Source organism: Phocoena phocoena, chromosome 8 (assembly GCF_963924675.1).
Source record: "Phocoena phocoena chromosome 8, mPhoPho1.1, whole genome shotgun sequence".
Classification (NCBI taxonomy): Eukaryota; Metazoa; Chordata; class Mammalia; order Artiodactyla; family Phocoenidae; genus Phocoena; species Phocoena phocoena.
The window spans coordinates 82,955,011-82,972,664 of NC_089226.1; the positions used below are offsets into that span (position 1 = coordinate 82,955,011).

General features: G+C 34.7%; 1 protein-coding gene across 1 annotated transcript in view; it reads right to left on the bottom strand.

The window, feature by feature from the left end:
- Positions 1-17,654, bottom strand: part of DCDC1 (doublecortin domain containing 1) — a 435,371-nt gene that overhangs the window by 156,437 nt on the left and 261,280 nt on the right. Inside the window, exons 17-18 of the mRNA XM_065882422.1 lie at positions 9,348-9,479; positions 8,795-8,952 (exon numbers count right to left, since the gene is read on the bottom strand). Coding sequence (XP_065738494.1) covers positions 8,795-8,952; positions 9,348-9,479 — 290 coding nt within the window. The remainder of the gene's footprint in view (positions 1-8,794; positions 8,953-9,347; positions 9,480-17,654) is intronic.

Sequence of the window (17,654 nt, forward strand, 5' to 3'; positions counted from 1 at the left end):
AGAAAATGAAAATTCATAAAACTAATAGAAAGAGAAATAGACAAATCCACAATTATAGGAGGAGACTTTAACCATATTTCTCTAAAATATCAGTAAGTACATCCAAGAATTGAAAACGCATTTATCAAACTTGACCTAATAGATAGAACACTGTGCCCCCAAATTGAAGAATACATATTCTTTGTAAATACATATGGATCACTTATAAAAACTGTCCAAATATTGGGTAGGCCATAAAGCAAATCTCAACAAATGTCAGAGCTAAAATCATACCAAAAATGTTCTTCAACCACAGTGAAATTAATCTAGACGTCAATAATACACATACCAACCAGAAATGTTTCATATATTTGGACATTAAGAAATATACTTCCAAAATTCATGGATCAAAAATTATAACAAAATGGAAAAGATAACAAAAATATAACATTAAGATTGGTGGAATGAAGCTAAAGCCATGCTTAGAGGTAAATTTATATCCTTAAAAGTGTATATCAGAAAAGAAGAAAGGCTGAAAACCATCAGTGAAAATAGGCCTTGCAGAGGGTAGGATTTTAGGTAAGAAAAAAGAGATAAGGGCATTTTGGTCAAGCAAACCAGCATGAGCCAAGTACAGTCACCCTGGGCCTGGATAAGTACAAGGGAGGTTCTGAGACAAGAAAACAGTGCGGTGCATCTGACAATTGATGCTCTGTAGGAGACTTAACTTAGTAGGGAACTGGTAAAGGCTGAAGAATTGTGAGTCTGTGAGTGAGATGTTCAGTCATACTTCAAAAGTATATCACCAGGGAGGAGTGTTCAGGCTGAACTACTTTCTCCCTATAATATACTCATCACCCTCCCTTTATTGTAGTGATTTGTTTAATCTCTCTTCTCTGTTAGACTCTGTAGGGGAAGTTCTGTGAGGTGAGAAAGTGTGCCTGTATTTTCAGTATTGTATGCCCTGTGCCTAGGATAGTGCTTAGAATATAGAAAATGCTCAATGAGTATCTGTACATTAATAAAGGATGAAAGTAAAGAGTGATGTAGAAATCAGTTAGAAAAACCATTGTAATAGGTTCAGTTTTGGACTGACACATGTGTAGGTCCTAGGGCTATGGTCATCCAGCAGACAGTGAGGGTCTTAAAATGTAAATATGAATGCTCAGACTAGCTCCCTCTCTATTTTCTTATTTCCATTAATCACACTACTTCATTCATGCATCCATTCAGTTATCCATTCAACAACCTTTTATTGATTATCTACTATGTACAAGATATGTTCTGGCTCTGGAGGTACAGATGTGAATAAAAAACAGTTCCTGCTGAAATGGAGTTTACATTCTAATGGGACAACACAGACAGTAAATAAATATGTATAGGGCAGGCAGTAAAAATGCCTTGAAGAAAAATAAAGCAGCGAAAGAGAGTGACAGAGTGTAACCATGCTTGGCAAGTCTGAAAGAAGCCAGGCTGGCTGGAGCAGAGGAAGGGAGGGGAGAATGGTGTTCAGGGAGATGCCATGGTAAAGTAGGACCATGTAGCATATAGTAAAGACTTTGCTCTCACTCTAAAGGAAATAAAAAGCCATTGGCGTATTTGGAGCTGAGGACTCCCACGATATGACTTATTAATATGAAGGTGTCCCTCTGCCATTATGTGGAGAATGGATTGTAGGGGGACAAGGGTAGAAGGAAACAGACAAGTTAGGAAGCTAACCTATGGGTTACTTTGACTGCTTGAACTCTGTTCTCATCCAATTCCATATACTATAAGCTAATAATACCTCCACCACCCGTCTCCACCTTGACCATCCACATTACTCAAATTTAGAACTTTGTTACCTACTAGTTTCACTATGATAATACTAGACAGACATTCTAGCTTGAGGGCTATGAGTTTGAAGAATGTAGGAGCAGAGTTTCCTATTCATATCTTGAATAGCTTTATAGACAATATTGAATAAAACAGGAAGATAAGTAGAACATTTTTTTAAATGGAAATTAAGCAGCATAATTGAAGGTTTGGGTACCTCATGGCAGTGAGAACAAAAATTCATCATAAAATGCTTATTTGAAAGCCTTTGATAATTTCTGAATTAATACACATGTATGGATATAAATCTAATCCTTTGGAATGCTTGATTTTGACTTGGCTTCAAAAAGAGCAGGTGCAATTAGATTATTTGTTCACTTTAATTCACAGAGAACATGTGGCAATTAATTTTTAAATATACCAAAATGCAAACAGGTAACAATATCAGCCAAAATCAGGCTATTAACTTTTCTAATTAAAAAAAAAGTATTATAAGCATACCTCTGCATCTCTGGAACACACAATAATTTCATGTTCTTAAATGCAACACCATACTCTTGTATATAGTATAAAAGAGCTAAAGGCTAATGCTTAAAGCTGAGCATTTCAACAGTGAGGAACAGTAATATAACCTAATATGAGATTTTATTCCTGGGAAGCTTAATTGGATTTAGTGACTATCAAAGGCAATTACTATATTTACATTTGCCTTTATTGGTAAGAGTTCTAGAAATAAGAATTTGAGTGTGGCAATTTAAACAGTCCCCTTTGCTTAAAAAGACAAGAGTTTGCTATTATCAAAACCGATTCGTGCATTCACTGTCTCTACAAAAATTGTGTTGATATGTGATAAACAACATTAGAAGAATGTTCTAATCAAATAAGATGGTTACAGATTACCATCAACTATATGCAAAACTACACAAATGATTTAATAGAGTAATAAATCATATGCTATTGACTACTCAAGAAAATCAGAATATGACTTTCAATTTTTAATATTTTTTACAAATTATAATTATATAGACATGACCACTATTTGTCTGCTTAAAGAATTTCTCATTACTATTAATTTACCTTTCTCTGAAAAGCAGAAGACTAGTTCTGTTAGCTAGCGCATCTCAAACCTGTCACTAAGAGGGAAAAACCCTGAATGTGGTAAAAATCATGTCACTTCTTTCAAGCTTTATTTCTTCTATTCTATCAAGGGGAAAAAAAGCCTTAAAAAAATTGACCAATGCAGTATAGTTTGGATTTATATTCTATTGGAAGGGTAAATATAATAAAGTGAGTACCAAATGCTCAGGGTTTATTCCATGCCGATTGCAGCCAGACTTAATTATAGTAGAAGGATGGATTTTATAGCAGTTGTAAAAACGTAAATAGGCTTTAAAACAGATTCACGAATTACATTTTATAGATGAAACTTTGATTTTAATTTAAACAATTCTCTTAGGGTATAATAAACATTATTCAGAATGTTCTGCTTTCGTTATGATTGAGATAGTAGTGATACTTTAGGAAACCCTGGGACAGAAACACCTGTTTCTTACCAAATTACTTTTCCTAATGATTATAATAATTTTATGCACTAGATTAACTTTAAAATGTAAATATTACAATATTTTAAAGTTTAAATTATTAGAAACATCTTAAAAGTAGCAGAAACATCTTAAAAGTATTAGTAGAAACATCTTAAAACACCAAATAGGGCATATTCTTACCTATTTTAGTCTAAGTATTCCTATAAAGCATCTATATTAAAAATGCTTTTCATAACATATGTTGATTTTTGTCCTACTGCAAACATAATATTCAATTATTAAATTTTTTTAAATAAACAATAAATAAAAATTTTAAACTCAATAACAACTGTTAATGTTTTGATAGGTTTCCTTCAGGTGACCTGCCCATCTGGTTAGTTATCTATCTTTCTTTATCTTTTTCTATGTAAAGCTACAAAAACACTAAACATATTTTATTACTTGCTTTTTTATTAGTATCAAAACTCATGAGACATTAAAATACATTTTTAATGAAAAAAATCAAAGAACTTTTAAATATATGTTCTCTTTGGAAAGAGTAAAGTACATGCCAAGTTGAGTCATGAAGAGAAATGTCAATATGATCCGTGGCAGCTGCTTACTTCCCTGGGAAGGAAGGGGCTGGTTAGGAGTACAGTAGCCAGCAAACCCCTCAGCGCTGGGCAAAGTCACTAGTGGGAAAAGAACAAAGGCCTTTCCAATGCAACTAACACAGATGTGCCCAAAGGCAAACTGTCAGAAACAGTTAAGATGACAGCTACTCACAGTTCATTATTTCCTTCTCACAGGTCACTGGGTGACAAGCTGGGTCATTGTGCTTTGTTGGCTGTCCCAGTCCTTCCCCACCCCCTATTCAATTTAAATAAGGGTAAAGCGCTCCATCGGATAAACTAATGTAAACAAACACATTCCAGACACTTAAAGATGCCAGAATATGGCATTTATTTTATTTCAGACCAAACTTAGATTTAAATGTACACACAACTCACTTTATCCAAGTAAGAAGAGAACCACATTTCTTCATCTCACTGATAGAGGAAGCAAAAACATTTTACGCAAACAAAAAGTATAACCTATCATGTACTAAGGATCCTACATGAAAGACCTAACACAGTAAAAGGTTTTCCTTTCTCTTCAATGGAAAAAAGAATTTCTCCACATTAAAAAAAATTTTTTTAAAAAGATAAACAATTAGATGCTTTCTACAAGTGTTTTAAATATATTAAATGAAATGATTCTGTAGATGACCTTTGTGATGATTGCTGTAAGTTTTAAGGATATAATTCAAAGTAATACACCAATCAAAATGGCAATAGTTTAGTCAAATCTTTTATGATGTAATACACATAAAATTTTAGTAATGACTTAATTTGGCTACTCAATATGATGACATTCTGTTATGAAATTAATACAATAAAAACTACTAGGAATGAGGACTAAAACAGTGGTTAAAAGCATTGTCTATAGATGCAAGTGGATACGGGTTCAAATCCCATCTCCCCTACTAACTAGCTATATGACTGGACACATCTTGAAACCACTCTGAGCCTAAGTGGCTACACCTTTATGGATTATAAGACCATCTCCACCATCAGGTTATCATGACAATAAGTAAATCGATCTATCACATCATTACAAGAATAAGTAAGTACTTAGAATAGCAGTTGGCATATGGTAAGTATTCAACAAACGACAGCTATTACCTGTCACCAAATTTAGTATATACAAAGCTGAACTGAACCACCATTCAAGGTGTGAAATACCTTGGTTAATCATGACAACTTATATTCATATTATTAGAAAGAGGATTTTAAAAACCTCAAATCCAGTCAAGTGCAAGCCTCTAAATCAGTAAATCTAGACTGCTGAATTCACTAAGAAATCAGGGGTTCACAGTCTCCCTTAATATTTGCAACCTCTTATTTAGTCATCACTGAAAGCCGCATATATTGATTTATATTTTATCATTCCCTTTCTAAACTGTTCCACCTTATTTAAAGGTTCCTTTCTAAGATATCCAGTCAAAATAATAGGCCCAATTTGAAAGGCTAAAGATCTGGAATAGTCATTAAGAAAAGAACATGAATGGTCAAGGCAGAACAATATAGAGGCGAAGAGTAACACTTAAGCTGCAGATAGGCCTGCCTTAAATTACTAGCTGGAAGGCCTTAGCCAAGTAACTTAATCTCTCTGTGCCTAAATTTGCTTATCAGTAATGCAGAGATTAATACCTCTGTTTTACATACTGTAAGGGGAGCAGGACACTACGGGGCCTTCCTGTGACAGACCCCTCCCCCCACATCCTCTTGCTTCAGTTCTTCTCTGAAGTACCTAGATAATAGTATCTGATGCACATTTCCTGAGTTGTCTTTTGTTTTGCAGATGCTAAAACCCCCACCAAATGGAAGAAATTAACTTCCTGATGACCATGAGCATGTAGCTCCCAGACCTACTGAAGCCTGAGGATTGATAATATGACACAGTCCTGTTACCTCACCATCAACCAATCAGGGAATTGTGCACAAGCGGATCACATACCCTGCAACTCCCCTCCCTCACCTGGCCTTTAAAAATGTTTTCCTGAAACCTATTGGGTGTTTTGAGCACTAGCTGCCCTGGACTCCTTGCTCGGTGCCCTGCAATAAATACTGCACTTTCCTTCACCACAACCCAGTGTCAGTAGATTGGCTTTACTGCATGCAGGCAAGTGGACCCAGTTTCTCACAGGTTACTGGAAAATAATGCACATAAAGCACTTAAGCAAAGTCAGTATATGTTATTAATAATCAAATGTTATCTTTCCTTTTCACTTGTTACCTGCCAGTAGCTACCTATCTCTGTGTCTTTCCACAAATTTGTCTACTTCTGATTCTCTACTTCCTTGGCTACTTCTAAAGAAGTACATACATTTATATCTTCATATCTTTTTATTCAATTATATATTCTTTTTTTCAGACTATGTGCTCATTAATGTTTTCCCTGGTATTCTAAAATTCTATTTCTTTTTCCAATTTCCACAACTCATATCATTTCACATTATTTCTTTATTTCTTGCAGTGATTTTATTCTTCATTTCATAAAATTATCATTAATAAAAGCAAGACAATGTGAAGCCTTCTTTTAAAGCTGTGATAATATTATGCACTGATTCTCTTATATTTGGAAAGCATACAAACCTAACAAGATGACCTAAGGTTCAAAGTAGTCAATATGTCAAGTTCAGTACCATGTTCTAATTTTGTCCAACAACTCCTTCCAAAATGGGAGGAAAGTAATTGCTCTAAGTACTAACTCTTTACTCAAAATAACTTTGTTAAGGAACAGAAAGAGAAGGAGAGAAACTGAAATTACACCTGTTGTGGTAAATTGTGTGGGTGGAGAGAATGCAGATAAATCCCTGTGGCTTTAAGACAAAAAAAGGTGGCCGGAAAAGTTGCTGTAGCCTGAGACACAAACCCTGAGGAAACCGCACTAAGAAAAGGGCCCTGGGAAATTTCTTATTAAATAAAATCCAAACTATATTTACCAATCAATTTCCATTGACTAAAAATCACAAATCAACACAACGCCCATTAAAAACTCTTTTCTACCCCTACTAGTTTTCAGAACATTTTCACAACTCTACCTATTGAGTGTTTACCACGTTCCTGAAATTTAAAGACATTTAATTCTAACAACTCAAACAGTATTGTGGTATGTTAACTGATATTAACAGCTTTGTTTTGGGATTTTTTTTGCCTCACATTTCCTAATACTATATTCTTTTCTCCAAAGTTCCATCACCAGATTACATTGCTTCAGGGAAGATAACAGAATACATTAGAAATATCTCTAAACTACCCAAAGCCCTCAACCCTCAAAAAAAAGATAAACAAATAAAAATGAAAAAAATTCCAGTCTGGAGAAGTCATAGGGAACTAGATGGATTATCACTGGGGTTCCGGCACAGTGACCCACCAGCACCAGCATGCGACAAACACAAAAGCCCCATATAGATTTCAGAAATTTGAGAGCAGGAGGAAACTGTGCCTCCTAGAACAGAACCCTGGAGAATGACAAGCCCCCAGCATTCTCTCAAGAAGGATAGAGTACAAATGGCTGCTGAGTGAGCCTAGAGAGATAGGTCAACAACGACCTCATGAAACCGTATTTGAGCTCCTCAGCTACCCCAGCGTTTTACATGAAAACTTCAAAGACTGCTCCCAAGTGACTTGTATTCTAGTGACCTGGCCTGGCTGCATAGCTGTGGCCTTGTGATTGTGTTGTGGCGCATCAGAGAGTTGAGAACCTTACGTACGACTGAAAAACAAGTATCAGGGGTGGAAGACCTGGAACTCTGGTTTTCATACAGTTCCAGGACACCCCCATACTATAATACAGTAAGATACTAAATTTGTTGTTTTGTTTCTGCCCTATCTTACTCAAAACAACAAAATCGAAGGATTTAAGGGATAAATAATATAGAGAGAAAATAAATTGAAGAGTCACTTTTGTTATTAGGAAAAATATATTCCCCTCCTATCAAGATCTGAAGGAGGAATATGTAACCTGAGAAGATAAGATAGCTTTTAGTTGAAATAAAAAGTTATATTGCACGCTTTAAACTTACACAATGTTATGTGTCAACTATATCTCAATAAAGAAAAAAAAACTTAACAAAAAAGAAATTTGGAGCCTTTTTTCTCTTTTTTCATGCAATTGACATTTTTATGTACCATTAGAATATTTAAACTTAGGAATTACCTTGAACTTTACTGAGTATGATAAGAATTGTATTACTCCTTTAAGAGTATTTCAATCAATAGTTAATTTCAAACAATTGTATATTAAAATTACAGTTTATAAAGTCACTTTGTGATTTATAACACCAAGCCCAACAAAATAATAAGGAGAATAAACTTTAGTTTTCCAGTTAAATAAAGAGGATCAGAGAAATAATTTTCGTTTTCCAACCAAGGATGATCTTCCGTTGGTTAGCAAAATCATTGATGTTAGTTTTATTCCAGTAATGTAACTATGTCAATTTGTTAAATTATCACTACTTAAGACCATCTACTGTGCATGTATCCCCAGGTCTAAACATAATATTCTCCTCGTGGAACATAGAAAGGATTGTCTATGAGTGTGCCCTTCTTTAAGACCTTTTGGTATTCTCCAATTAGATATATGCTCAGTACTACCTTACCCTAATTATGTTATTCCAGAATATTTTAGTGAGATCCCAAGATAGCAACCCTTCCTAAGTATACTTATAAACAATACTGTACATCAATCTTCAATGAAATACACATAAATGTCACCTCTCTTCATCAAATGTGACCCGAAAACTACTGTGCTTGAAAGCCAAAGGGCTTTTGAGGTATTTCAATAATCTTCAAGAAATCAATCTTATGTGAAACTGAAGGAAAACATCGAATGTCATTGAGCAATAAAGCTCCATTCTGTCAGTGCCCTACCTCTGAGCAGAAGCCTTAGGATGTTTCTCTTCCAGTTTCTTCACCAGAGCCACTGTCAGCTTCCCTGTCTCCCCAAGAGAACCTTCTGGCATTAAGTGGGTCTCTGAAGGCTCTGGCAGCTGCTTCAGACCAGGGATACTGGCACTTTTTTGCAGAACCTAATAAATGAAATATAGGAATAATGTAGCTAATTTTCACTGAGTGGAAATATCTAAACTATATATGTCAAAAATTTAACATTGCACTTTTCATGGTTCCTTCTGCCTTCTTCATCCAGCACATAAACCATTGGTATGTGGTCAGAACAAAAGAAGGCAGTCCTAAGAAAAGCTAGTGTGTCACCATCTATTTAATAAAATAATGTTTATATAAATATACATATAAATGTTTATATAAATGTGAAAATAGATGTTTATATAACATGTATTAAATATCAATAACCCTAATTTGTGAATTCGTTTTTGCCTCCTGAAAGCAACCCCAAAATATTTTCTCTTTTCAAAATATATCATAGAGATCTATTTCTGTTTTGCCTCTGGCTCACTACACTGACCTCTTCTGCCAAGCTGCTGCCATGTTCCTGATGAGCTGTGGTCCAGGCACCATGGTGAAGGTGATACTCTGTCTGGGTCACGTCATGTGCGTTTAGCTCCCCTAGGTAGGTCAGGACAAACTGAGGATAAGCCTGTAGGAAAGGGAAAAAAAAAACTGAAAGTAGTACCAGCCTTATAAGCAACAGCAAAAAATCTATACAACTGGAATGATGGGAAGATAAATTAGATTAATAGGAAAAAAGTCTGGCTAATGAGCTTTATACTTTATTGTAAATTTCAGATCAAAATCAAGCCAAATCACTTTCATATGAAGATTTCTAATTTGTTGTTTGATCTGCTCAAGTTTAACTAGGTTGCTAAATATTCAAGCCATCTTATATACTGATAACAATGTCTAACATTTATTGAGTTATTTCCACATAAAAGGTATTATTGTAAACACAATATGTACGTGTAACGTGCAGTTGCTCTATTTTTTGGGAATATTCAATTCTGCCACAGAAGACAAGAAAACAAATAGGATGAATGAGATTCATTAGCTGCATTAAGCATAGATAAGCAAGTTAGTAACCTGAGAAGTGTCAGACAGAAAGTGATTAGAGCATATGTCTATGAACATAGATAGAAAGGGGTAGAAAGACTAAATAGTCATGACTTACCAAATAACAAGCAAAACAACAAATATTTATGATACACTACATATAAATTAAGCACATGAGACACAATAATCATGAGATCTTTAACTGGCCACCCATTGCTGACTCTCATTTTGGATCCTCTGCTGGATAAAATCCACAGCTGCCCATAGGCTACCTGGGGAGCACAGCTTTGGCCAAGTGTACTTGCAACCAGCTCTGTCCTGGAGCAAGTGTGCATCATTGCTTCACACACATTTCATCTGTTAGACCCTCTTGCTCAAATTTCAACTCTGGTCCTTGTAATGACATCAGCAGCAGGGAAGGGTGATGCAACACAGAAAGAGGACAAGTCGATACTGCAGAGATTCAGGTAATGTGGCCATTCAACCCATTGTACTTTAAGCTTGTTAATCTAACCCATTTCTCTTCCCATATATTTTATTTTGTGTTTTAAATTGATTTAATAAATTGTGATCTGAATATTTTAATTTGGTCTGTGCACCTTTCTGTTCCATGAACTCAAGGATAGCCTATCTAGGAGCATACTTGGAGTTTACTATTGCATCAAAGTAATTTCCCACATAACAACATATTTACATTTTAATCCTTACAACAGCCCTTTGAAACAGGTATGACTACTGTTCCCATTTTAAAGTTGAGGAAACAAACACAGGGAGATTAAAGCAACTTGCCCCTCCAGCTTGTTTACTAGTTAATCCTAGATATGCTGCCTCAAGTATTATATAAACTTCTTTTTTAAAGTGTGGAACTAAAGTTTTAACAAAAAATATGGGGAGGTGTCCAGTGGATAATTAAAGAATACTAAGGTCCTTATATTATTCTAGAAAAAGAGATATTAAGTAACTTTAAACTTTGTTAGAAAATGTATAACTAAAGATGAATGTTCTAAAATTAGGTTGTGGTAATGGATACAAAACCCTGTGAATATACTGAAAAATACTGAATGGCACACTTCAAATAGGTGAATTGTATGGTATGTTAATTACATTTCAATAAAGCAATTTTTTAATGTAAGAGATTCAATAAAAAAATAGAAATACACAGTATACCTTATGAAGAAGTAGAGGAAAAAAAGAGGGAGGGGATTCAGAAAAAGTCAGGAAGAAAGGTAAAAAATACAAATTAAAAGCACAGTAAATAGAAATTTTTGTTGAATTAATCAATAAATGACTAACAGAATTTTAATATGCATTCCCTTTGACTTAACAAACATACACATACATACATTGTTCATTGCAGCATGGTTCTTACTCGTCTAAGTGTGTATCATCAGGGAAACTTTAAGAGATAAAGTAGATGTGGATGTCAATATGGAGAGATGGCCACAATATGTTATTGAATGGAAAAGATAGGTCACAAAGTTTTACATATATATAATTATACACATATACATCTACATATATAATTAGATTTAATATATATGATTACATATAATATATATAATTAATCAGAAACAATTAATGATAATTTTTGAGGAATAGGTTAAAGAGGTACTTTTGCTTATTCAGTTCTGAATTATTGGAGGGTTTTTTCATAACTAACATACACTACTTTTATTATTTAAGCAGAAACCCTACTATACATAGAAATATATGCATAATTTCTGAGAATATACTCAAAAACCTGCTATTAGTGAATAACTCTGAGAAATAGGATTAAAGTTTGAGAGAAAGAGACTTTACTTCTAATTAGTATATTTTTTCAAATATTAGTTTCTATATGTGCATTTATTCTTTTATTAAAAAAATACTTTTTAAAAAGGCCCAATTTAAAATAGTGTCTTCACTGTATATACTAGTCAGATAATCTTGGAAAAAGATTTTTGAATCACTAAGCTAACCCAAAAACATTACAAAAAGAAGTTTTATCTAAAAAAATTAGGATTCTTATTTTACCTTGAAGCCTGTGTCACATCTATTTCATTATATTATTTTCTCTTGTGTCAGTTCTTATTGTCTTAGAAATATCCAAGACAATTCAGCGGAAGTGAATATGATGGGCAAAGGGAAATAGATTATTTTACATTGGTCCTACAGTAAAGTATCAAAGCCAAAATTCAGCAACAAAGATCACGGTATTTTCAATATGAGAGGGAACATGAGTAGTAGGATATAATATTGAATATATTCCAACCCCTTATATAGTGACGGTATTTTCATGTTTCACATCCTCTAATAGAGGTAAAGACATTTTACATAAGTTTACTTTTGAGGTGTATTGCCCTCTTACTGGAAAGAATGTGTACCTAGAACATGGGGAAATTTAATATATATCCAATGAGATGGATAAAGAAGGGCTCAAAAGGTAGAGCCATGTGTCTAACATTCTGACAGACATAGCAAAAGTAGAGGCCAAAAAAGAAAAAAAAAAACCACTCATGGGCTTTGCTTCCTAGAGTTGACAGTCTAGCAAAGGTGGCAGACATACACAAGTAACACGATGCATTTGGAGACATTTTTGAGTTGTTCTAGCATTTTCCCTTTGGAATCATTCTAAACCCTAGGTGATGGCTATTCAAACATTTTGATACCATGGTTCTTTATTATTCTCTACTCCAAGACCAAGTTATCTTGCTCTCTAACTAGGCACCTACTAGCTCAATCATCAGACCACCAGTATAAACAACTCCCTCCTCCAAAATCTGGAATTCTAATCTTGTCTTCTAGGAAGTCAACAGCCTAATCTTTTGACTTTTCCTCCCTTCTAGTGCATCTGCACATCACCCTAACTTGACCTTTAATGTATTAACCCTCATTATTTTCCAAGTGCATCAGCCCTTTGGGCTTCACTGCATTCTTCTCATTCTAATCCACTTTTTACCACCTCAAGATAATTTGTAATAAAATACACCTTTGATTACATCATTCCCACTTCAAAAACTTTAAATAGTACCCCCAGTACATATTGATTAACATCCTACAGTCCTACGCTTGTTTCAAATTCTAGCTGTGCTATTTATCAGCTTTAGGAATGTAAGTTCCACTTCCTTGAGGGAGAAGTGTCCTATTGAAGACTGCATAAGAACTGGCTCAGAATTTCACACTGACCAAAATTCAGCCTCAGGATACAATGGCAAGTCTCTAGCTGCTAAAAAGGATCCCATTCATTTATAAGATTTTTTTCAAGCTAATAGGGTTGGGGAATCATCTTTATCACTCCCAAGATATTCCCTCCATGTACATAAGAAAGGCCACAAATTTGACCTAACTTGGGGCTCCACAGGAATATTTATGTCCTCACTGGAAATATAGCGGTAGGTCAGCAGACTGTCACCTGGAATGCTTTATTTATTTATTTTTAAATTTTTATTGGAGTATAGTTGATTTATAATGTTGTGTTAGTTTCTGCTGTACAGCAAAGTGAATCAGTTATACATATACATATACATATATCCACTCTTAGTTAGATTCTTTTTCCTTATGGGTCATTACAGAGTATTGAGTAGAGTTCCCTGTGCTATACAGTAGGCCCTTATTAGTTATCTCTTTTATATAGAGTAATGTGTATATGTCAATCCCAATCTCCCAATTTATCCATCCCCTCCCTCCCCTGGTAACCATAAGTTTGTTTTCTACATCTGTGACTCTACTTCTGTTTTGTAAATAAGTTCATTTGTACCATTTTTAGATTCCACATATAAGCAGCATCATATGATATTTGCCTTTCTCTGTCTGACTTACTTCACTTAGTATGGTACTCTCTAGGTCCATCCATGTTGCTGCATTATTTTCATTCTTTTATATGGCTGAGTAATATTCCATTGTATATATGTACCACATCTTCTTTACACCTGGAATGTTTTAAATGCTATCTCCTCTTGGTCAGCACGTGATCAGGCATAGCTTTTTAAAGTGTTTCCTTTTTTTTCCTCATTATAAATGCTTTTTATGGAAAACAGAAAATATAGAAAAACTCAAAGAAAATAATTATCTATTCTCCTACCACCTGTCCTATGTATAAACTTCCAGTTTTGTTTTACACACACACACACTCATATTTGATACAATATAAATAAATAAATAATATTGTTTTCTTACCTGATTTTTCTCAAATCACAACATTACCATTTTCCTCTATCATAAATTATTCTCCATTATTTGTAATGCCAATATATTATCCATAATAAAGACATACCATAATATATTTATACAGTCTCGTTGGTTACTTAACCTGTTTTCAATTTTCACTATTATAAACAATGCTCTAATGAACATCCTGAAAGATACACTACAGTATACACCACTGATTGATTCCTTGGGTTAAGTTGCTGTAAGTGGAATTTCTGAGTCAAAAGAAATAAGTATTTTTTTACAGATTTTGATAAATATTGCCAAACTGACCCTTAGAAATATTGTACCAGTCTCCTAGATTGCCCTCACTGTTCCTTGCCTCCTTGCCCCCTTCCCACATTATACGAGGATAGGCCTATGTGACCAAAGAAGATGGCAGAAGTGGTATCAGGTTACTTCTGACATTAGGTTATGAGAAAAAGTACAGCTTCCATTTCATTCTCTTCCTCTCTTGTTCTCTTGGGTCACTAGCTGATGTTGTAAACAGCACTATAGAGAAGCCATGTGCCAAGGAACTGAAGCCTCTGGACAACATAAGTGTGCTGAGAAGCAGATTTTCCAGCCTAGTCAAACCTCAGATAACTGTAGCCTCCACTGACACCTTGACTGCAGCCTCATGAGAGACTCTGAGTTAGAACTACCCAACTAAACCACTCCCAGATTCACCACAGAAACTGTGAGATAATAAATGTTTGTTGTTTTAAGTTACTATGTTTGGAGGTAATTTGTTACACAGCAGTAGATAACTAATACCAATAAAATACAAAAAAAACCCCAAAAAACAAATACAAAGAAAGGAATGAGTATGTTTGTTTTCTCACATCTTCATCAACATTGGATATTCCTAGTTTTGTATTTCCCCATAATTAATAGAGAGAAAATACTATCCATTGCTTACATTTATTTAATTCCTAGTGAAGCTGAACTTTTTAATTTGGTTTGGCTCTTTTAATTTTTTTTCTGTCATGTATTTCCTTTTCATGTCTTTTGCTCATTTTTCTATTGACGTGCTTATCCTTTTCTATTGCTATATCAGGCTTATTATATATTAAAAGTATTATCCCATTCTCTGACATTTATATTGCAAAGATATTTCCCTGTTTGTCATATTTTTCTATTCACTTTTGCTAATGCTATTTTAGATTTAGAAGGTTTTAAATTTTTTATATACTCAAAGCCATTAGTCTTTTCCTTTATGGATTCTATCCTTGTTTGCATGCACATAAAGATGTCTACTCACCACTACTCTGGGTTAGATGCTTTAATTCATGGTTTCTTCTAGATATTTTTATGGTTCCATGTTTAAATTTAAATCTTTAATTTAGCTGAAACTGGTGAATTGTATAAAAAAAAGTAATCTGTGTTTTGCAAATGAATTGAGAAATGGTTAACTTTAAAAATAAAACAAAAGAAAAATAGTATCTAAGTAAATACAATATAACAAAATGCAATATTGTATTTAAATTTGTTCATTATTATTATCATTAATAGTTACAAATGGTCGCTTAGCCAGAATTGATATGCCAGTGTCTATCGATAGGCCAGAATCTGTGCCTAATACTTAAAATACTAGTATTATAGCTATATTTTGCAGACAAATAATGTGAAGCTTGGAAAGGTTAAATGACTTGCCTAAGGCCACACAGCAAATAAGTGGTGGAGCCAAGATTAGTTATTAATATCTTAACACAGTAATTCTGTCTTTTTTAATGAATGGAATGAGCTCCATGTATGATCCAGCAGCAAATAATTATCAAATTATACTCCATTTTAGCCTTAACTAGATGGATATAGTTTTGGATGACTAAATTTAGATCTAATCAAAATTTCTAAACCTCTAAAAGAGTGAAATGCCTCATTAATAAATAGTTTTGCTCTTTGAATCTAGAAGAACTGTAACTTTAAAAAATCAGCAATCGTGTTTGTGAACAGAACATTAAAAATTTTAGAATCAAAAGTCTCTTAAAAATAATTTGTGTTTGAAACACAAAAGTATACATTATTTGCTAGCTCACAATAGAAGTGTTGTGAAAAATTAGAAAATTATAAGTTGCAAGAAAAGGAGAGGTAAAAAGGACAGCAGAGTAGAAATGGATGTTTAGGTACCTGAATTTTGAGAGAGAAAAGAATACACTTAAACCTTGGTCCTGCTCTTCTATGTCTGTTGGTGGGAAGGGCAATACTTATATAAGACATAATTATGTTCTTGGGCAATAGGAGTCAGCTCTATTTAGGTATGTCTCAGAACGACGTCCTCATGTGCAGGTACAGGCCAAGGAGCTGCAGAGATATTTTGATACAGTCTCAAAATTCCTTTTTTTTTTTTTTTTTTTTTAACCAAGATGTACAAGCTCCCTCTCCAACAACCTAGAACCTCACTCTGAGTGGGTAATGTAGTGGGGTCAGAAATGAGATAAGGAGAAAGCTGGGATGAATCTCAGAATGAAGTTAAAGGTAATTATTAAAATGCTTTGACATTTGATGATTATGTCAAAATGTCTGCTTAGGAACAGAGCTGAAAGTCCTGATCGAGTTAGTGAATGGGGTTGGGATTTTAAGTACTCAGGGAAATGCTGTTATGATAATTTTTAAACTTAAATTGTATAAAATGCTCGAAACTGTTAAAATGATGAGGGTTGCCATGGAATAACAGCTCAACTTCTAGAACACTACAGAAGTAAAGGTACCATGTTTATTAGTCAGGGTCTAATAAGGAGATAGAAACCATGTAGTATTTGGAACAGGAAAGTTTAATATAAACGATTAGTAACAGAGGATTATAGTGACAGGAAACTGGTTAGTAAGAATTAAACAAAACACTAAAGAATATACGAATAGCAGATATAGGGAGCCCACTACTCCTAGGCCTGAGACAGAATGCCCAACGAAGAGGCCTGACCCAACGTTGAGATCCAGAGCACACTGAGGGCACAGCTGTGGCTCACTGGATGTTGAAGAAGTCCCCGAGGGAGTGCACCAGTAGGAGTCACTGTTAATGTGCCTTTGGAGCACCCGGGGAAGCCATCCACAGCGAGGTGCCTAGTTGACAACACTTCACTAAAAAGTCACTCACAAGGAATATGCTCACGGAAACCATTCACAAGAAGGTGCCCACTGGCAGTACTCTGCTGTGAAGCTGCCCAAGGCAGGAGCCAGGCAATGAACGGTGGATCTGGCACTGTGAGGGAATAAATTATAACTACCGTGCTATGTGTTACAGGTTGAATGATGTCCCCTTCCAAAAAGTACCTTGAGGTCCTAACCCTTGGTACTGTAAATGTGACCTTATTTGGAAATAAGGTCTCTGTAGATGTAATCAAATTAATATTAGGTCATTAGGATGAGCTCTAATCCAATATGATTGGTGTCCTTATTAGAACGGAGAAATTTGAACCCAGACACACACAGAGGACAATGCCATGTGAAGACTCAGATACGGAGGGAGGTGGCCACGTGAAGATGGAGGCAGAGACTGGAGTTATGCTGCCACGAATCAAGGAGTGTCTGGGTACCAGAAGATGGAAGAGGCAAGGAAGGATCTTCCCATAGAGGATCAGGATGGAACACAGCACTGGGG